Source organism: Xenopus laevis, chromosome 5S, assembly GCF_017654675.1.
Source record: "Xenopus laevis strain J_2021 chromosome 5S, Xenopus_laevis_v10.1, whole genome shotgun sequence".
Lineage (NCBI taxonomy): Eukaryota > Metazoa > Chordata > Amphibia > Anura > Pipidae > Xenopus > Xenopus laevis.
The window spans coordinates 82,905,337-82,927,652 of record NC_054380.1 but is presented as its reverse complement, the minus strand read 5'-3'; the positions used below and the strand labels follow the sequence as shown (position 1 = coordinate 82,927,652).

At 36.7% G+C, this 22,316-nt stretch overlaps 1 protein-coding gene across 2 annotated transcripts in view; it reads left to right on the top strand.

The window, feature by feature from the left end:
- lrrc1.S (leucine rich repeat containing 1 S homeolog) overlaps positions 1-22,316 on the top strand; it is a 59,826-nt gene that overhangs the window by 28,873 nt on the left and 8,637 nt on the right. For both annotated transcript variants that reach the window (XM_041564047.1, NM_001094783.1), the window contains 6 exon segments: positions 5,858-5,914; positions 6,907-6,970; positions 9,342-9,416; positions 10,312-10,456; positions 12,054-12,172; positions 20,051-20,134. In XM_041564047.1, the coding sequence (XP_041419981.1) occupies positions 5,858-5,914; positions 6,907-6,970; positions 9,342-9,416; positions 10,312-10,456; positions 12,054-12,172; positions 20,051-20,134 (544 nt within the window).

The following is a 22,316-nucleotide window of genomic DNA, read 5'->3' as shown; positions in this document are numbered from 1 at the left end:
TATAAGATACTTGACTTCATTGCAAATCATAATACTATGAGTTTGTGCCAGCATGGTTTTATGAGTAATAGATCTTGCCAGACTAATTGAATTTCCTTTTATGAAAAGGTGAGCAGGGACCTTGATTCTGGTAAGGCAGTGGATGTGATTTACTTAGACTTTGATAAAGCATTTGATACAGTGCCACACAGAAGGTTACTGGTTAAATTAGGGAATATTGGCCTGGAACATAGTATTTGTACCTGGATAGAGAACTGGCTAAAAGATATACTACAAAGACTAATAAACATTTCTAATTGGACCAGTGTTGTTAGTGGAGTACCGCACGGCTCTGTATTTTGTCCTTTGCTTTTCAACCTGTTTATTAATGGCCTGAAGGTGGGCATTGAAAGAACTGTTTCTATTTTTACAGATGATACTAAATTGTGCAGACTTATTGGTTCCATGCAGGATGCTGCCACTTTGCAGAGTGATTTGACTAAATTGGAAAACTGGGCAGCAAACTGGAAAATGAGGTTCAATGTTGATAAATGCAAGGTTGTGCACTTTGGCAAAAATAATATAAATGCAAGTTATACACTAAATGGCAGTGTGTTGGAAGGATCTAGGGGTATTTGTAGTTTTGTGATTAGTTGACTAATTCTGGTCAGTGCCATTCTGTGGCCACTAAAGCAAATAAAGTTCTGTCTTGCATAAAAAGGGCATAAACTCAAGGGATGAAAACATATTGTGATAATTAATTATATAGTTAGTGTATGAGTGTATATATATAATTTATGTGAGTAAAGGTGGCCATACATGGATAGATCCGCTCGTTTTGGCGATGTCGCCAAACGAGCGGATCTCCCTCCGATATGCCCACCTTGAGGTGGGCAATATTGGGCTGATCCGATCGTGGGCCCTATGGCCCAACGAACGGATCCTAGCAAACGGGCAGTCGGATCGCGGGACCGCATCAACGAACAGATGCGGCCGCGATCCGACGGGATTTTTAATCCCATCCGATCGAGATCGGGCCGAAAGTTGGCCAGATCTCGATCGGGGAAGCCCGTCGGGGGCCCCCATACACGGGCCAATAAGCTGCCAACTCGGTCTGTCGGCCGCTTTTATCGGCCCGTGTATGGCCACCTTAAGTGTGTGTATGTAGGGATGCTGGGTTTCATTTGGAGGGTTTGAACTTGATGCACTTTGGTCTTTTTTCAACCCGATCTAACTATGTAACTGTGTAACCCTAAGTACATTTTCTTTTGCAGCTATTTAATACAGGCTTTGCAGAACCAAAAACTACTCACCAGCCCAGTAATTATGGTGTTGATACCTGACAAAGTTGTGTAAGCAAAACTTGGTTTTGTTTGATGCAGGTGGATAATTTTGCACCCATTACTCATTTAGTAAATAAGTCGCAGTAAATATGTGGTATCAATTTCCCTATCTTTTAATTTCTATAATTTTGACTTTATGTTCAAGAGATTGTGGTTTGTGTGATGCTGCAAATGTTATGTGTGATGATATGCAGATTTTTGTTTAAAAAAACATGCCGGTGAAAGTTAATTACTTATAATAAGTATAACAGAGTTTTGAATTTCATGTAATGTCTACTTCGTAGGTGTGGGAACATATTTTGGACTTTTGTAGAGAACAACTTGGAACAAATTAATTACAGTTTATTTAAGAAACCTGTCCAATAGCCTTACATAACTTAAAAACATAGAAACCTGGCAATTAGGGGTGTTTTAAGTTCCTTTGTTGTGCCTGAGCACTTTTTTGAGCTTTTTGACAAAATAAACACATGCTTTCATATTTTGTTTTTAACAATGTTGGTCAAACAGGTCCATGTTATTCAGAGCTTTATGATTGATCCACACCTGCAGTGAAATATGGCGGTCAGCATTTTGCTGTGAGACAGTTTTCATAAGCATTTATTGAGCACTTTGTTAAACATAATAATATGTATTTATAAAGCGCAGAGATTTTCTGCAGTGCTGTACAATAAATAATGCTGCAAACCCTTTGATCGAAATCAAAAGCTTTGCAGTTTGATAGTTTTGAGTAGAAAGGCATTCTCAAAAACCCAAATTAATATATTTAATATATGTATTTTCCACAAATTATATGGATTTCTGGGGTGAATTTGTTTTTTTTTTTTTGCCTTTAACTTAAATAAATGCAATAAATGTTGGTTTGTAGTAGTTGAAATGACAGCCTTGAATTATTATATGCATTATTTTCATTATGGGGCCCCTACATCCCGGAAACGTATATAGATCTTTACACATTGAGCATCAAGCTGTTCAGTAGTCTGCTGGCATTCATATTCAGGATGTTTTAACTCGGTACCTATTGACATGTTGGTGAAAAGATCCTATAAATGGAAATCTTTAAAGTCAAATTCTTGTGCCAGTGAAAGAGTTACTCAGGGCATATATCTGTATTTTGGTTATCCGATTAACCTCTTTCTGTTCCCACAATTGCTCACAACCTTTAAACTTTGCAAATGTTATTAATCAGTTTTTCTAATATAGCCCATATTACTTTCAATAAACCCATGCGGTATAATAATACGATTACAGTTCAAGTTTTACAAGTGAGTAGATTATCCACCATTCCCACCATCTTGCAGAGGCTTGTTTGCTGTGAGTATTTGTTCTTATGACTTCTCACCTCTAATGAACTGATATCGACTTATACCTGTTACTCTGGGAAAATAATGTATCATTGTGTAGAAGTTAAGAATTAACTTGTTCTAGACTGATTAATAAAATGTTGTGTGTGGGTGAAAGAGCTGTTTAGAATGTTTTTGATTTCCCTTTTTATTTAAATGTATAGTTCACCATTAGCTAAAGGGCTGCAGTTTGGATATTATTGGTCTGTCTTAGAAAACAAGTTACGTATTATTCAACTATAAGTCAGGAATGAACTTAAATGTATACATAGTATAATAATGCTCAACTTTGAAGTGCCATCAAATATCAGAAATGTTGTGCAGTGGAAGACAAATGAGTTTACAATGTGTTAGATTAAAAGCAAAAGGGTAAAAAGTCATTTTTTTCATATGGTAAAGGACAGGTAAATCATTTCAATTTTATCAGTAATGGTCAAAGATGTCAAAAAGTCCAATATCATTATTGATAAAATTGAAATGATTTACCTGTCCTTATGTTTTCTGTCAGTTTTCAGTTGACTGGTTAATCTCATAGCTTCTCTGTTTTAGACATTGTTCTATTTGTTTTTAAAGCTGTAGTTGATTTATCTTTTTGCATTTTGCTGTTGGATAACATATTAGGCATTCACTTTATTTTTAAAAATCACATCACTCGTGTATCAGAAATGCTGTCTAGGCAAAGTCATTGAACTATATATGTGTGTATAGCCATTCAAACGATGTAGATCTAAGTGACCTAGCTGCTTAAAATAACTGGTTGCTTCCAGACTGCATCACAGTCAATTAAACTTATAGCCATGGGTCCAATAGCTTTGAAAATAGTGCTGATATATTAAAGCGATAGTGTATTAGCGAACACTCAACTCAACATGTTTAAAACATTGGAAATGTATCCAGCCCAATAACCATAGCTGCTATATAGTGCACAGAAAATGCATTTTGTTCAACTGTATCTTCGTATCTATGGCCAGCTTAATTAAGTATCCCCCAAGATAATTAACGGTTTGGAGCTCCCTTCCACATTTCCCCACTTCATCTTTTTTTAAACATTCTGCCTAAGCCAGACATTTGTACAAGTAAGCATTGTATTCCTTTATACAGGAAGATTAGCATTCTTGAGCTTTTCTGCTTATTTGGGCAAGTATCCGCCATAGGCAGCATGTCTACTGAATTATACATTGCTGTTTTTATTGACGACATGTCTTATACATTTGAGGAAGAAAGCACTTGTCTGGTCAAGTAGTATCTTTACAATATTTTTATACTATGCAAAGTAATGTGTAGTGATTGTCCCATAAATATACCATTGTTCCATAAATGGAAACCTTTTATAGTGTTTTTTTTTTGCTTGCCCTAAAATATGAGGTTATAAAAGATTAAAGCAGATTATACAGTATTGGATAATGTTTTACTGTTGGTGCTCCATTTAGCCACAAATAAAGCCTTTTAAAACCTGACTGTTACTATGGAGACCGATGAAAGCTTAGCATAGAAAGAAGCAGAAAGCTTCATATGATTATTCTATGATAACGAGGATGTTAGAATATAACGTTTTCACTTGTAAATATTTTTTACCCTTTATATTGGATTTATTCGTCTGATTTTTTTTTGTCCGTATCACCAGACTCACAAAAGGTTATCTTCTGTTTTAAAAATCACCTTAAACAAGTAGCCTTCTTTTAAGGAATACCAATTCAATTACATTTGTCATTAAAATATATTTGTCACATCACTTTCTTTTTGTTGTTGTTCTGGTTAGAAAAAAATAAAAGCTATAAGGGTCGTAACAAAAGCTAAAATGGATGCAATGTATAGCACATTTTAATATACACTCTTGCACATATGATTGGTATCCAGTATCTTCTGATTAACAGTGACAATTGATTTTGGGAACCCTGTTGCTATTGCAATCCTGAACATGGCAACAGGCACAACAGATTTGCAACCAATGAATGTACAGTGCATCGAAACACAAGTGCATTTTTGCCCAATTTGGTGCACTAAGACCGTGCACTATGTGCACCATAATTTCACAGTTTTTTTATGTGGGTCTCAAATTATATTTTATATATTTTGTATAGAAAACAAACATTTTAGGTCAACACAAACCTAATCTTTTTTTTTTTTTCTCTTAGGCTTTTTTTCTTTTCTCTAGGGTTTGCTAGGGAATGCTTCTTAATATTGTGCACAGCCTAAGAGCAGGGCTTAGTTCAGACAGGTAGGAGCTGTTGCTGTCTGAAACCACAAGTGCACTTGTCTTTTAGAATTGGGCTTAACCAGTTCCTCACATTCATGAGAAGAAAGGCTTTCTGCAGGCAAAGGTGCCCAGTCTAAAGTGAGCTGAAAAAGTCATTTTAAGCAAAATACTGTACAATAAAGTGTAAATTTGATTTTAGGAATACAGTGTTTCTTTTAATATAAAGTTGTCAGTATAAACACTCTAAAACAGTTTACTTAGGTAAAAGGGCAGTGTATTCCATTGTTTTTTTTAATGAAGAAGGTGCCTGTATCATGAAGGATCTCAATGTCCCTGTTTGCCCTGTTTATCTCAAGAAACAACAACATGGGAAAACCTGTCCTTTTCAAAACGCATCTGTTATAGTGCGGCTCCAGCAGAATTCAATTTTGGAAAAGAGGAAACATATTTTTTCATATTTAATTTTGAAATCTGACATGGAGCTAGCCATATTGTCAGTTTCCCAGCTTTCCCCAGTCATGTGACTTGTGCTCTGATAAACTTCAGTCACTCTTTACTGCTGTACTGCAAAATAGTGGATTTGGTGCATCCCTAGTCCTTACCCTAAAAATCCAGGTCCCACTGAGACAAATTCAGTTACATTGAGTAGGAGAAATAACAGCCTGCCAGAAAGCAGTTCCATCCTGAAGTGCTGGCTCTTTCTGAAAGCACACGACCAGGCAAAATGACCTGAGATGGCTGCATGTATAAATCCTCCTTTCCTCAAAACAGATATGTCCTAACTCTGATTTAAGCCACTATGTCTGGATATAAAGGTAGTGCAGTTGAGAAGCAAATTCTCATTTGTGATTCTCCAACCTGAATGCACTATTTCTTGAAAATAAAATGCATTTTATTGTTTTATGTCATATTATTCAGAATAATGATTTTGCTTTGTATGTAAATAACATTCTAGCATCTATTGACTTTACTGGCTTAATTTTGTGTTCTTATTTCAGTTTATCCAACCTGGTGTCTCTCGAGCTAAGAGAAAACTTGTTAACATTTTTACCAGAGTAAGTTCATATTTATTACACTGCATTATTTCTTACTAATGAGGTCAGTCCAAGACGGTTTCCACTGTAATATGATTTCCTGAGATATAAAAGGAGATCAGCTATGCATATGACATTTTGAGGATTTACTAGCACAACCTACTGTGAATCTGCATGTCAGAACAAGTTAGCAAAATTAGAAAGGGCCACAAAACACTAGAAATGCATCCTCATTTTTTAAATCGTTTAAGTACAATGTGAAGTTGTTTAAAACTCCATAGCTAGAGGTAATATCATTTCTAAATTGATTTCTGATAATTCATGCATTACAAAAACCATTACTTGGAAGTCTTATTATGCTTTAAAGGAGAACTAAACCCCCTTGCTAATAAAACACCTACCCTCCATAGTCTCCCCTCCCTGCTCCCCCCCCCCCCCGCAGTGGGGTAGATTTATTAAAGGTCAAATTTCAAAGTTATGTGAATTATTTTAACTCTAATAAATTTGAATTTACTCACAACTCCATTGGGAGGTTATTTACGAAAGAACTTGAACGTCTAATATTTGATCGAATATGAACGACCCAAAAATTTTAATTGGGTTTTCTTATGAAAAAAAAAAAACGCAATTAACATCTTAAATTGGTTCAATGAACCTCTGCCATTGATTTGTAAATAAACTCTGCAGATTTTAGGTGGCGAATATTCAAATTAGAACTGTTTCCAAGGTTGAGGTATGATAAATATCAAATTCGAGTTGGAGAATTAAAATTCCAATTTGTGAGTTTTGAGGAAAAATAAAATTTTGAGGATTTAAATTTGAATTTACCATTCCAACCTTAATAAATCTGTCCCTATGCATTTGGAATAATGTGTGTCTGCTTAATGAGTTGATCTTGTTTAAACTGCTTGTATACTCATACTCTGTAACATGCTGTGGGAGGTGATTGTGCTATATAAGTAGTAGTAATAGTTCATTCTTAACGATGACTGTATTTTTTTTTATTGCATCAGATCTCTTGCACAACTGCATAGATTAGAAGAGCTTGATGTAGGAAACAATGAACTTTATGATTTGGTAAGCAATATGTGTGTATGTTTTGTATCTGTCATTCTGCTCTGTCATTCTGGCGTTGATGTTTCTGGACTGAGTAAAGTGAACCAGCATTTTCTTTGACATCGTATAGGACTTTGGTGTCACTTCCTATGTAATTCAGTGCAGTGAACCAAATGTACAAGCCTTTGAAGTTTACTATTTTCTTTCAAGTTATTTCTGCTTCTGGTGGCTTCCTCTATGAGATGCTTGTTTTTTGTTGGTGCTGGCACTAGTAATTTGTGCCACATCTTAAAGTGTTTTCTCAGTGTGTTGAATGTACAGGTATGGGACCTGTTATCCAGAATGCTTGGGACCTGGGGGTTTCTGGATAACAGATCTTTCCATATTTTGGATCTTCATACCTTAAAGGTGGCCCTAGATGTGCAGATTTACCTTCACATTGGATGAACAATGCCATCTCCTGACCTGCCACTAACCATTCATATCAAATAAAATAGTAAAAGAACAGATCAGACAATGTTCTGCCCCTGACGGCAATCGAACGAAAGTTATGTCAGACTAAAGCTGGTAACAGTCTCCCACTGATATCGTCAGATCGGCAATACATACAGAGATATTATCGGCAGCCAACAGAAATGTTCTAACCTGTCCACTCAACAGAACGACCGATCGCCATCTCACGAAAAATGTCGGGACACTCAACACACGGCCCGAAAAGTGGGTAAATAAACCCAATAGGCTGGATTTGCCTCCAATAAGGGTTAATTATATCTTAGTTTGGATCAAGTATAAGGTACTGTTTTGTAAATACAGCAAAAATTTTAATCATTTAATGGATTATGTGGATAAAATGGAGTCTATGGGAGACAGCCTTTCCATAATTCTGAGCTTTCTGGATAACTGGGTTCTGATCCCATACCTGTACAACACTCTCTTTATTGCACTGATAGCCCTCTTGCAACATGAGGAAAGATGTGATGGAACTTGCCTTTCCTGCCCATTTCTGGAACCAGTATACTGCTAACAGACAGCACCAGCAAGTTATCTTCTTTTAGAAGCTTTTATTAAAATGTGGGCTCTGACTCAGGCACTCTCTGGAATCACCCATGACATCCATATGGTCCTAACCTGTGGCTTGCTGGTATTTAGACCAACATTGTACTTTTGGATGACTTCTTGTTATGTTGGGTTGCCGTTGGCAGTAGGAAAGCATTAAATATATTTATTGTCATAGTTAGCTTTTAGGTTATGTGACTACTACAGGACATATCATTACAATATACACTGAGGGAAGGGGTGAGCAATATCCTAATCTTTAATAGTCCTACCTTGCAATGCACACAGTAGTAGAGGGGATTGTGACAGGGCAGATACAAAAACCCTGTGGGTTTATTAATAAAAAAAAAAACCTTTTTAGTATTTTTAGTGCTATACCTCTAGAGCAGAACTATGCAAGTAATTATCTCAATTAAATAAAATTTCAATTTCATACAAGAAGTCTATGGAGTCGGTGAAGTCCTTCATTAGACTGGGGGTTGGACAGGAACTTTGTGCTTCTACTTAGCTATGATCTGCAAAAAAAATATTTTAGATGATTTCTTTCTGCACATTGTTTCACTGAAACAGACAAAAACAGGCTTTTTTTTTTTTAAGAATCCGCAATCCATTTATAGTGGTGCAAAAGATGATTTTGAATCCTAATTAATAAGAAGTATTTTCCTACCATTTACTAGGTTTGTTTGGTTAGAGATCTATCAGGTGTTTGGCCAAATCTTTTTTTTTTTTCTCACGTAAATATTCAGTTTTTATTTTAAACTTGTATTCTCATATTCTTGTTTCCCCTATTAGCTTAGGGTTCCCATACGTCCCTAGTTTTGGGGGACAGTTTCCATTTCAGGAACTTGGCGTATAGGCCGTTCCCATGTGCACCTATTTCCTCAAGAATTTTAACTCACCCCACAATTCAGCATTAGGGGAGATGCTTTGCATTGTAATCAACAATACTGTGAAAGCCGCAGCAATGTGACAGCAGTTGCAAAGAATAGCATATTTTGTTTTCTTTTTTTTATTTTTATTTAATGCCTGCTGAACTTTAAATACCTGATAACCTTACTTAAGCTGCAGAGTTAACCCTAGATTACATACAGTTGTGCTTGCAAAACCCATTGTCTGGAATTATATATGTATTTTTCTTGTTGCCAAGAAATAGTAGTATAAGGACTCCTTGAAAACTGTTATACTGTCCAATGTTTACAAGTTAAGGTCTGTATTTTGAAACCACTAGGTATTACCTCACATGTTCTATGACCTTAGTCTTGTGTATTTTCAAAATCAGCCTCTGTATAACATGAAATATACTCTATGTTATCTGACTTTATGTTTTTCATTGCAGCCAGAGACAATTGGATCATTATATAAACTGAAGGACCTTTGGCTCGATGGAAATCAGCTTGCAGATTTACCTCCGGTATGTCATATATTTAAAAAAAATTTGTCCAATTCACCAGACATAGGCAACTGCATAGTTCCATGGACAATCAGGGAAGATATGGTGATTGTCCATTACGGTACATTGTTTGGTTTTTTTTAGAGCAACATCTGCCGGAACTTGCTTGCCACTTGAATTTTCCCCATTGACATTAATAGACTACACAAGGTTTGAAGCAGCGATAATAATAATGACGTCAAATTATAGAAAGGTTTTACAAATGGAAAAGGGTATACTCCCATTGACATCTACATGACGTTGACAGCTTTTAGATGGCAACATTTTATATTGGTGTTTTTTATGGTTTTTATGTTTAATGAATTACAGTTTTTGTGGTTTAAGTAATTAGCATAATCTACTATTATTTTTTGCACTAAAAATAAGATTGGGGGAAACAAACAAAATACAAATGTAAGTTAGATAGCCCTATAGTGTATGCCCAACTGAAATTAACAGCCCGGATCTTGATATCTATATTGAGTCCATCTCTTGTAATGTGTACTGGTGTTTCTGGGTCAAAGCTGGACCAATACCATCTCAATTTTTTAAAACGTACAATGTATGCTCTTCTTTCTGTGGTAACTAATGCAGGCCCATCACTTGTATTATATAATGGTGTGTCAATCTATTATATTTGTATAGTTTGATGCTCTCTTGGGATCATATAGTGCAGTGGGACTATCTAATTTGATTTATACTCCTGGGCTATACTAGAGTAATCAGTACAATGGCATTGGGTTGAGTTCTCAAAAATCAAATTTTTCTAAAGGGCATAGACGAATACCATACCTTTTTGAAAAAGATGGTGGCATCTTGTAATTTTCTAAATAATATGAATTCTAAGTTAATTTGTATTCTGTTTTCTATGGTGCAGGAAATAGGAAATCTCAAAAATCTTCTTTGTTTGGATCTGTCTGAAAATAAACTGGAAAGGCTTCCTGAAGAGATCAGTGGATTGAAGTCACTCACAGATCTTTTAGTGTCCCATAATTCTATTGAGGTTTTGCCTGATGGCATTGGTAAGTTTGCTTCTGATTAAAGGGGATGTACGCTTGCCCTGGCAATTGTTTTTTAATGCACTAGCAAACATGCCCTCCCCTACTGCATTAAACCCACTTTCCCAATTTACTGTTCTTCCACCCATACTGGGTCTAGAACTACTGAGCTTTGCAGTGGTGCTAGCTACCACTTTTTCAGCCATGTCACTTCCGTTAGCAAACTGAATCTTGTAGATCAGCAACCAGTGCATGTGCACAGGCCCAGAATCATAGATCCTTTTAGAGAAAGAAAAACTTTCTAATTTCTAGGATTCTAGCTGTCTGTATAGCAGAAAACTAGGTTAGATTTGTAGTACATATATAAATCATAAAGATTGTTTTGCAGATCTTAAACACTTGAAATATTGCGTACAGTTAATTTTTAGCCACCTTGATTAATTTTTCATACACCATTAAAAAGTGATAGATTTTTGTAAATCAGTTAGTACTGGTAGACATGCATTTGTATTTTATTCAAGACACTTAATTGAAGGAGAACTAAACCCTAAAAATGAATATTGCCAGAAATACCATATATTATATATTGAACTTAGTGAATAATAAGGATATTAAATAAAATAATAAACAAAAGCCCACTGACTCTGGTAAGACATCTAGACAGAAAGAAATTGCATATATGTGTTCTAGAAAGAATGAAAGCATACGTATGCTATAACTTTATTAATTACCTTAATAGCGATGAAATTAAATTACTGATTTATCAAATCTGTATAAATGTGGAGCTGTTCTATACATATTCTGTAAATCTTGTCCACTTTGACCAATACTGGGACAGTTTGGTCAACATTTGTTGTCATGTATTATATATCTTTCTGGTGTTTAGAATAAAATGTAGCTATATTAAAAACTATCATGAGGATAAACCATTAAAACAAAAACAACCCATTTGTGATCATAAACCAGAGGTTAAGAACTTTAGCTCTAGTTTTTTTATTTACCCACTTTGCTGTATATCTTACTTTTTCTAAAAAAAACTTTCTGGTATATGAAGAAGGCACAGTTTTTACATTTAAATACATACTACCACAACAAAGGAAAACACAGGTTTGTTCCTACTACTGGAATTATAATTGATTTTAATAATGCCCCCTTCATTCCTTTCACTGGAGCTTTAATCATACTAGGGGCACAAGTTAAAGATATTCAATTTATGGCATAGGATGACATACAGACATTTCTCAGTAGATTGATTGAAAATGTCAGTAATTAGAATCCATATATTTTTCTCGACTTGTTTTTGTGATGTAAAGCCAGACTATCAGTTTCCTATGTGATAAATATATATTGCAGTTTGTGTCCTGGGTGCAGTTTTCACTGCAAGATAATACTATGTCCTTATTTTCTGACAGGCAGGCATGTATTGTATCAAACAATTTGCATTTGTCAATGAATGGATGAATGAGCTATGTGTTCTGCTAGCCAACACAATATTACTAGTTGAAAATTGCAAGAATGCTTTATACAATTTATATGCTTAAAAATAGAGCTTATTTACATCTTTGTCTTGTCACTACTTCGATTACTGTTTCTGAAATGCAGATCTGTTTATAATTTTTAGGGAAATTAAAAAATCTGTCTATCCTTAAAGTCGATCAGAATCGTCTAATGCAGTTAACCGATTGCATAGGAGAATGTGAAAGCCTCACAGAAGTAATCCTTACAGAAAACCAACTCTTGGTAAGTACAGTATGTAGAAAATATATATGTGTTGTAGTTGTAGTTGTAGCTAATAGATAATGAGGTAACATACCTGTGTCATTGCCAATTGCTTTGTGTGTTGTCATCACATAATCATTTGTTCTGACAGAAATAGTGCTTGCTAAAAACTATCTTCGATTCAGTGTCCTTTCAGGGCATAGATAGATAATTGGGCAGTGCTTTTCCTGTTTCTGAGGCTTGTTTTTATAGCTTGGGGATTACTCATGCCAGAACAATGTTCTTTCGCCCAACATTACTTGCAAGCTCACTGTTCAACACAGTTGTAATCATTTCAAGTATTCTGGCTTTTAGCCAACAGTTAACTACATTCAGTTACGTGCCTGAAGAATCAATTCTGGAGCATGGACTTCCACACTGGCCACCTTTAATTACTACAGTACACATGACCTTATTAATAAAAACATTGATAAATCTGGAGTTTAGGGTCTCCAAGTAGAAAGTGATCACTCACCACTTATAGGAAGAGGCCCAGGTGCGCCGCCCTGAACCCTCAGCACAGGGAGCAGACAAACCGAAATAACCTTTGGAGCAGGCACTCAAATAAGGCAAACTTCCACCTGGCAGATAAATTAAAAGTGAAGAGTATTTTAATATGTCCACAGCCTTATGCGTTTCGTCTCATAAACACTTAATCATAGACTATAGTGTAATAAACACTTAGTCTATAATAAAGTGTTTATGATATGAAACGCGTAAGGCTGTGTACACAATAAACTCGTCACTTTGAATTTATCTGCCTGGTGGAAGTTTGCCTTCTTTGAGTGCCTGCTCCAAAGGTTATTTCTTATTAATAAAAAAGCTTACATTTAAAAATATATATCTTTTTAACATGTAACATATTGAAATATGTCACTTGCACAAGTGCACACTTTAATATGTGTAGAGACACTTTTTGTGACACCAACATCTTAATGTTTTTTTTGGATGACATTTGAATGGGACCTATGGGAATGCTGTACCATTACCATGTTAAAGCCCAGATCTAAGTCCAATCTTAAATATGTGACACTTTTTGATAATTAAGGTGCACACAATAATCTGACTATCAGGGCCAATGGCCAGTGGTTGTTGAGGACCAAGGAGGAAGCTAATATTGACCAGACAGATAAGACTGGTACTGGCAAAATAGCCTTTATCAGGGCACAAACAGGACAAACAACACAGGTAGCAGACCTTACAGAAAAGGCAGATATGTATATGTATGATCTGATTGTTTTGCACCCAGGCCAAGCAAGTATATTATTATGAATATGGGTTATTTACATGAATGTTTTTGAGCTGTATTACATAGTTGCATAGTTAAAGGGATGCTGTCATGGGAAAAAAATTGTTTTCAAAATGAATCAGTTAATAGTGCTGCTCCAGCAGATTTCTGCACTGAAATCCATTTCTCAAAAGAGCAAACAGATTTTTTGACTTGGGGCAGCTGGGAAATTGACAATATGTCTAGCCCCATATCAAATTTAAAAATTGAATATAAAAAAATCTGTTTGCTCTTTTGAGATTTGGATTTCAGTGCAGAATTCTGCTGGAGCAGTGCTATTAACTGATTCATTTTGAAAAAAAAATTTTTTCCCATGACAGTATCCCTTTAAATCTGTTTGAAAAAAAAAAGGCCATCAAGTTCAACCTCTCCAAATAAAAACCCAGCATCCATACACACACCCTCCATACTAGAGATGTCGCGAACTGTTCGCCGGCGAACTTGTTCGCGCGAACATCGGGTGTTCGCGCTCGCCGGAAGTTCGCGAACGTCGCGCGACGTTCGCCATTTTGGGTTCGCCATTGTTGGCGCTTTTTTTTGCCCTCTCACCCCAGACCAGCAGGTACATGGCAGCCAATCAGGAAGCTCTCCCCTGGACCACTCCCCTTCCCTATAAAAACCGAAGCCCTGCAGCGTTTTTTCACTCTGCCTGTGTGTGCTGAAGAGATAGTGTAGGGAGAGAGCTGCTGCCTGTTAGTGATTTCAGGGACAGTTGAAAGTTTGCTGGCTAGTAATCGTTTTGATACTGCTCTGTTATTGGAGGGACAGAAGTCTGCAGGGGTTTGAGGGACATTTAAGCTTAGGTAGCTTTGCTGGCTAGTAATCTACCTTCTACTGCAGTGCTCTGTATGTAGCTGCAGTGGGCAGCTGTCCTGCTTCTGATCTCATCTGCTGACTGCTGCAATAACAGTAGTCCTTGTAAGGACTGCTTTTATTTATTTTTTTGTTGTTTTACTACTACTACTACTACTACTATAAGAGCCCAGTGCTATTAGTCTAGCAGTGTTGGGGAGTGGGACTGGTGTGCAAATCTGCTGCTCCTAGTAGTTCAGCAGCACCAACTTTAATTTTTTTTTTTTAATATTCATTTTTTTTTTATTTTACTTTTTCTTATTTTACTACCGCTGTAGTAGTGTATAAGTTGACCTTTTAGGCATTATTTGCCCTGTAGGCATTTTTTGCCCAGTGTGTTATTCAACCAACTGCCATCTAGCTGTGTGACCTTGTTCACATTCTGTCTAAATATCCATAATATTACCGTCTCCAGAAAAAACACCGGAGTGACTTTTTTCAAGCAGCCATAATATATTTTACGTAATCCGTATCCACCGCTGTAGTAGTGTATACGTTGACCTTGTAGGCATTATTTGCACAGTGTTTTCTTCAACCCGCCATCTAGCTGTGTGAGCTTGTTCACATTTTGTCTAAATATTGATAATATTATCGTCTCTAGAAAAACCACTTGAGTTACTTTTTTTCAAGCAGCATTCATATATTTTACGTAATCCGTATCCACCGCTGTAGTAGTGTATACGTTGACCTTGTAGGCATTGTTTGCCCAGTTTTTTTGGCCGCAGCCACTGAAGCACAGAGGCCAGAAAAAATATGCCATATAAATGCTGAAAATAGTCATTTTTTGCCATACGTTGACTCAACGTATATGGCAAAAAATGACTATTTTCAGCATTTATATGGCATATTTTTTCTGGCAACTGTGCTTCAGTGGCTGCGACCAAAAAAACTGGGCAAACAATGCCTACAAGGTCAACGTATGGCAAAAAATGACTATTTTCAGCATTTATATGGCATAATTTTTCTGGCCTCTGTGCTTCAGTGGCTGCAACCAAAAAAATTTATATTTTCAGCATTTATATGGCATAATTTTTCTGGCAACTGTGCTTCAGTGGCTGCGACCAAAAAAATGCATATTTTCTGCATTTATATGGCATAATTTTTCTGGCCTCTGTGCTTCAGTGGCTGCAACCAAAAAAATGCATATTTTCAGCATTTATATGGCATAATTTTTCTGGCCTCTGTGCTTCAGTGGCTGCAACCAAAAAAATTTATATTTTCAGCATTTATATGGCATAATTTTTCTGGCCTCTGTGCTTCAGTGGCTGCAACCAAAAAAATGCATATTTTCAGCATTTATATGGCATAATTTTTCTGGCCTCTGTGCTTCAGTGGCTGCAACCAAAAAAATTTATATTTTCAGCATTTATATGGCATAATTTTTCTGGCCTCTGTGCTTCAGTGGCTGCAACCAAAAAAATGCATATTTTCAGCATTTATATGGCATAATTTTTCTGGCAACTGTGCTTCAGTGGCTGCGACCAAAAAAATGACTATTTTCAGCATTTATATGGCATATTTTTTCTGGCCTCTGTGCTTCAGTGGCTGCGGCCAAAAAAACTGGGCAAACAATGCCTACAAGGTCAACGACGTTGACCTTGTAGGCATTGTTTGCCCAGTTTTTTTGGCCGCAGCCACTGAAGCACAGAGGCCAGAAAAAATATGCCATATAAATGCTGAAAATAGTCATTTTTTGCCATACGTTGACTCAACGTATATGGCAAAAAATGACTATTTTCAGCATTTATATGGCATATTTTTTCTGGTAACTGTGCTTCAGTGGCTGCGACCAAAAAAAACTGGGCAAACAATGCCTACAAGGTCAACGTATGGCAAAAAATGACTATTTTCAGCATTTATATGGCATATTTTTTCTGGCAACTGTGCTTCAGTGGCTGCAACCAAAAAAACTGGGCAAACAATGTCTACAAGGTCAACGTATGGCGAAAAATTACTATTTTCAGCATTTATATGGCATATTTTTTATGGCAACTGTGCTTCAGTGGCTGCGTCCAAAAAAACTGGGCAAACAATGCCTACAAGGTCAACGTATGGCAGTTGTTTAAAGAGAACAGTAGATTACTAGCCAGCAAAGCTACCTAAGCTAAAATGTCCCTCAAATCCCTGCAGACTTCTGTCCCTCCAATACAGAGCAGTATCAAGCAGATTACTAGCCAGCAAACTTACTATCATCTGTCCCTGAAATCACTAACAGCTCTCCCCCTACACTATCTCTTCCAAGCACACACAGGCAGATTTTTCAGATACATTTTTGCCCTTGATCCCCCTCTGGCATGCCACTGTCCAGGTCGTTGCACCCTTTAAACAACTTTAAAAACATTTTTCTGGCCAGAAAATTTTTTTTTAGATGTTAAAGTTCGCCTTCCCATTGAAGTCTATGGGGTTCGCGAACCGTTCGCGAACCGCTCGCATTTTTGCGCAAGTTCGCGAATATGTTCGCGAACTTTTTTTCCGACGTTCGCTACATCCCTACTCCATACCTTCAAATAAATTGTATATACCCATATCTATACTAACTATAGAGTTTAGTATCACATTAGTTTAGCCTTTGATATTTCTGTCTGTCCAATAAATCATCCAAGCCACTCTTAAAAGCGTTAAGAGAATCCGCCATCACAACATCACCCGGCAGTGCATTCCACAACCTCATTGTCCTCACTGTGAAGAACCACCTATGTTGCTTCAAATGAAAGTTCTTTTCTTCTAGTCTGAAGGGGTGGCTTCTGTTGCGGTGATTCTCTTTATGGGTAAAAAAGTCCCCTGCCATTTGTCTATAATGTCCTCTAATCATGTCCCCCCCTTCCATCCCTCTTACCAGTTTAGTTGCACGTCTCTGCACTCTTTCCAAATTATTTAAATCCTTCTTAAGGACTGGCGTCCAAAACTGCACTATCCTTCTTAAGGACACGAGTCCAAAACTGCACTGCATACTCTAAATGAGGCCTTACCAGGGACCTATTAAGAGGCATAATTTTGTTTTCATCCCTTTAGTTAATGTCCATTTTAAAGCAAGACAGAATTTTATTTGCTTTAGTGGCCACAGAATAACATTGCCCAGAGTTAGACAACTTGTAATCTTCAAAAACCCCTAGATCCTTCTCTGCAATTTAGTGTATAACTTGCATTTATATTATTTTTGCCAAAGTGCATAACCTTGCATTTAGTAAAAATTGAACTTCATTTTCCAGTTTGCTGCCCAGTTTCCAAACTTAGTCAAATCACTCTGCAAAGTGGCAGCATCCTGCATGGAACCTATAGTTCTGCACAATTTAGTTTTAGTATCATATGCAAAAATAGAAATCGTACTTTCAATGCCTACCTCCAGGTCATGAATAAACTAGTTGAAAAGAAAAGGACCTAGTACAGAGCCCTGCGGTACTCCATTAACAACACTGGTCCAATTAGAAAATGTTCCATTTACCACCAATCTTAGTAGTCTATCTTTTAGCCAGTTCTCTATCCAGGTACAAATAATATGTTACAGGCCAAAATTCCTTAATTTAACCAGTAACCTTCTGTGTGGCACTGTATCAAATGTGAATGCTTTAGCAAAGTCCAAGTAAATCAGATACACTGCCATCCCAGAATCAAAGTCCATGCTCACATTCGCATAAGAAGAAATTGTTAGTCTGGCAAGATCTATTATGCATAAAACCATGCAGGCACATTATGATTTGCTATTAAGTCCAGTATCTTATCCTTTATTAATCTTTCAAAAAGCTTTTCTACCAAACACGTCAGACGAACTGGCCTATAGTTTTGAGGCTGAGAACGGGATCCCTTTTTGAATAGCAGCACCACATTAGCAATTCTCCAGTCTCTCTGCACTATGCCAGACCTCAATGAATCCTGAGAAATTAAATAAAGAGGTTTGGCAATCACAGAGCTAAGCTCGCTAAGTACCCTGGGATGAATACCATCTGGCCCCGGATCTTGTGCAATATAATTTTATAGAGACATTCTTCGGTGGACATCTTCAATCTGCTCAGGGATAAATAAACTATATATATATATATATATATATATATATATATATATATATATATATATATATATATATAAATGCAACATTCATTCCTAATAGTTTGATGCCATGTTTGCAGGGAGTGAACAAATTGCCATGGCAGGCACTTCATTCCCTAACATTAAGTTAACCCCAACCGTATATTTTTGGAAATTGCTCGTTACTCTTCTGAGCTACTCCTCAACACCTCCCTAATTGCCTCTGCATGTATTCAAATTCAAGACTTTGCTAGGGCTTTACTGCTCTGAGATTCCCTCCCATGTTTCATCCAAATTTCTTTCCAACTCTCTGCCTTTAACTAATCTCTTGAAACATATTTCTTTAGAAAAGCTTAACCTCATCTAGCCTATTATAGCTTCAGTGTACACTATGGGGGATGTTTACTAAAACTCGACTTTTTCTTACTCGACCAAATTCGACCAAACTCACAAACTCAAATCCCATTAATTACCAATAAATCTGTTCAAAAAAGTCGGTGTGAGACAAAATCATGTGACTTTTTCAAATCGTCGCCCGGAAAACTCAACTTTTTCAAATTGTCGCCTTGACAACCCAAATTTATTGGATTATAAAACGATGACAGTCGTCAAATAGTCTGAAACTATCAAGAATCAAGAAATATATATAAAAAAAAAGTGCTGTAAGTGCTTTTGAAGAGCCTTCTTTACTATTTTCAGTGTGTATACCTATTTGTTGTACAGCACTGGGGAATCTGTCGGTGATTTATGAATGTGTTCTGTAAAGCTGTTACTCGTTGTGCTTACAGTTGCAGCCTTGCTTCATTATATTCTGTCTATCCATGACTTTGCTTATCTTTTGCAACAGCACTCTTGGGGGCAGATTTATCAAAATGTGAGTTCAGATTTTAATAAATAAAAACTCACCCACGTTCTGTTCATTCCTGATTTTTAGGATGTTTAGCAATGGGTGAAAATTATAATTCAGCATTAAATACGCTTCAAATATCCCATTGGAATGAATAGAAAGTGGGCGAGATTTTTCTTATTAAAATCTGAACTCAGGGTTTGATACATCTTCCCCTTGATGTCTTGTTATGCAGATGCAAAATACAACATTAGTCTCCTCCTAGTAGGTAACGGATTGTAGCCTGTCACTGGGGATATGACCAAACCAGAAAGTCTTGTAAAGCAAAACATGTCTGCATTGCAAGAAAAAACACCTAACTGTACAGAGATATGCCTCTGCCAGCAGAAGTGTTCATCCGTATAAATTATTATGCTTGTTCCTTCCTTGGTCTTTTGGCTAGGAAGAATTTAATTAAAAATTAAAGCTATATTTTTAGCCTATAAAGGGGTAAGTTGTTCTTTCAATGGATTTGTGCAATTTTGGCTTAGAATTTTTAGTGCATTTTTCAGCCAGTCACCTTAATGTCAGGAGCATTCATCTAATTTCTAACTTCTAAGTGTATTGTCAGCTGGTGCGTGACTAACAGCAGAAAGCAGACATTTATTACATTTATCTGCAATTAATTGAGGGCTTGTTTATGAATTGGTCTAATCTCTCCTTAGCAGATAAATATATAAAGCTTCTTTCATATTGTGAGTTAATTAAGCCAAAATGGCTGGTCCTGTGGAAGTTCGGGGACTGACTTTCCATACTATTTTCTCTGTCCTCCACCTTATTAATTATGAAATAAATTTGTTCTTATTACCAGGTATTACCAAGAAGCATTGGGAAATTAAAGAAGCTCTGCAATTTAAACATAGATAGGAATAAATTAATGTCTTTGCCAAATGAGGTGAGTAAATGCACACATTTATAAAAAAAAAACCATAATAATACAATACTGGTCAGATAAATACAAAAGAAATAAGAAATTATTTTGAGTAAAATATTTTTTTATCTGTGGCAAATGTTTTTCTTCTTATTTCTCTAATATCTCTTGGGGGTAGATTTATCAAAATGTGATATTAGAACTCACCACAGAAAAACTCACTCACTTTCTATTCATTCCTATGGGAATTTTCAAAGCATATTTATCATTGATGAATACGATTCTAAAAATCCCATAGGAATGACTAGAAAGTGAGGGAGTTTTTCTGTGGTGAGTTCACATTTTGATAAATCTGCCCCTTAGTGTTCCATGGCCCTAAATTCAGGTTGTTTTATGGGCACACTATGACATCAGAACTTACTGGTTAGGCAAATAGCTACTCCACTCTCTGCATATTTGTCATAGAAATCTATAGAAAGCTCAGAATAGCTATGTTGCTTGTACTTACCACAACTGTGTCGGGGCTGGTGGGGCCCAAAAGGTTTTCTCCTCGTGCCCTGCCAACCCATTCTGATGCTGGATAATGATATAGTGCTCCAAAAGGTAAGATCTGAGCTTTATGAAGAGGTTTAGATTATTTTTCCTTACAGAGGAATTCAGGGATTGAATTTCAAAAGTAAGGAGTAGCTAGATAGAAAGGTTTCAGACTGGAGATGACTTTGGTTGTGGATGGTGTGAAAAGACAAGGCTCTGAGAGTACAAGCAATTAGGCACCAACACTCAAAGCAATGCAAAGAGGGCCTCTTGTGGCCCTTCATCATGTAATCACAAAACATTGTTGCTTTTTGTTTGTGCCCTGTTTTCATTGGTTTGAGTGCTGGTGCCTGGTGCTTGTTAGGGAAGTGCTGTCTCCCCCTGGCACCTGTGGAGCAGGCGGAATTACAATATAGAGGCCCGGGTGTGCTTGTGTGACTTCTGTCTAGTACAGAAGAGATGGCCAGGAATATATAGGGAGTCTGGTGAAAAAATGTAGTGACTAGCAGGAGCATGAATGAGTTTAAATTTTATCAGAATGATTTTATATGACCGATAAAGTAGCAAAACTATTGTTAAGATGTATATTTCAGGGATGCACTGAATCCCGAATTCAGCCTTTTTCAGCAGGATTCGGATTTGGCCTAATCCTTTTGCCCAGCCAAACCGAATCCGAATCCTAATTTGCATATGTATTTAGGGCCTTGGAACACTAAGGGGCAGATTGATCAAAATGTGAGAATGGAACTCACCACAGAAAAACTCACTCACTTTCTATTCATTCCTATGGGATTTTTGCGTATGCAAATTAGGGGGCGGGAGGGAAATCACGTGATTTTTTGTCACAAAGCAAGAAAGTAAAAAAAATGTCCTCTTCCCACCCTTAATTTGCATATGCAAATTCGGGTTCGATATAAGGCCGAATCTCATGCGAAAGGTTCAGGGGTTCGGCCGAATCCAAAATAGTGAATTCGGTGCATCCATAGTATATTTTCCTACAAAATCTTTTATTATGAGGCAGGTGAGTTTTTAGGTTGTAATGGGGAAAGATCTTTATAAAAATTAACCTTGTATTATTTCACTGCAGACAAATCGGTTATGCTTTGTCAGTTCTTAAACTGGGTATAAACTTTCAGATTTGCTCTCTGCCGAGATTTAGCCACCCACATGCTGGACCAAATTGGGCTGATCCGATCGTTGGCACAGGGGATCATTAAGCCCAATGGCATTTCTAAACCTATGAGAATGTTAATCTGTGCCAATAAGATGGAGGGTTTGAGTTGGCTGCTGACAATGCATGGCCAGGTTTATTCTTTCATTCACAAACAACTGTACACAAATAGATTCTACAATTGATTTTTTATGTTCATGCTGTTTTCATAAAAACACAGCATTTCTTTAGGAAGCTATACCTAGGGTATATTTTAATTTCTCCACCCTACTCCAAGTTGTATTGGAAATAGAGTGTAAATAAATGCATGTTCCTGCGCAAGAAAGCATTTTTCTAGGGGGTTAAAAGACCAGTAACATAAAAAAAAAAAAAAAAACCCACCAACACAAATTGAACTTTAAAATCGCAAAGTCTTCATTAAGAAATAACCGAAGCTCCGTTTGCGTTCCTCTTCAGAAAAGGTGACACGGCAACGATCCATCGTGCAACGATCAATTTCTC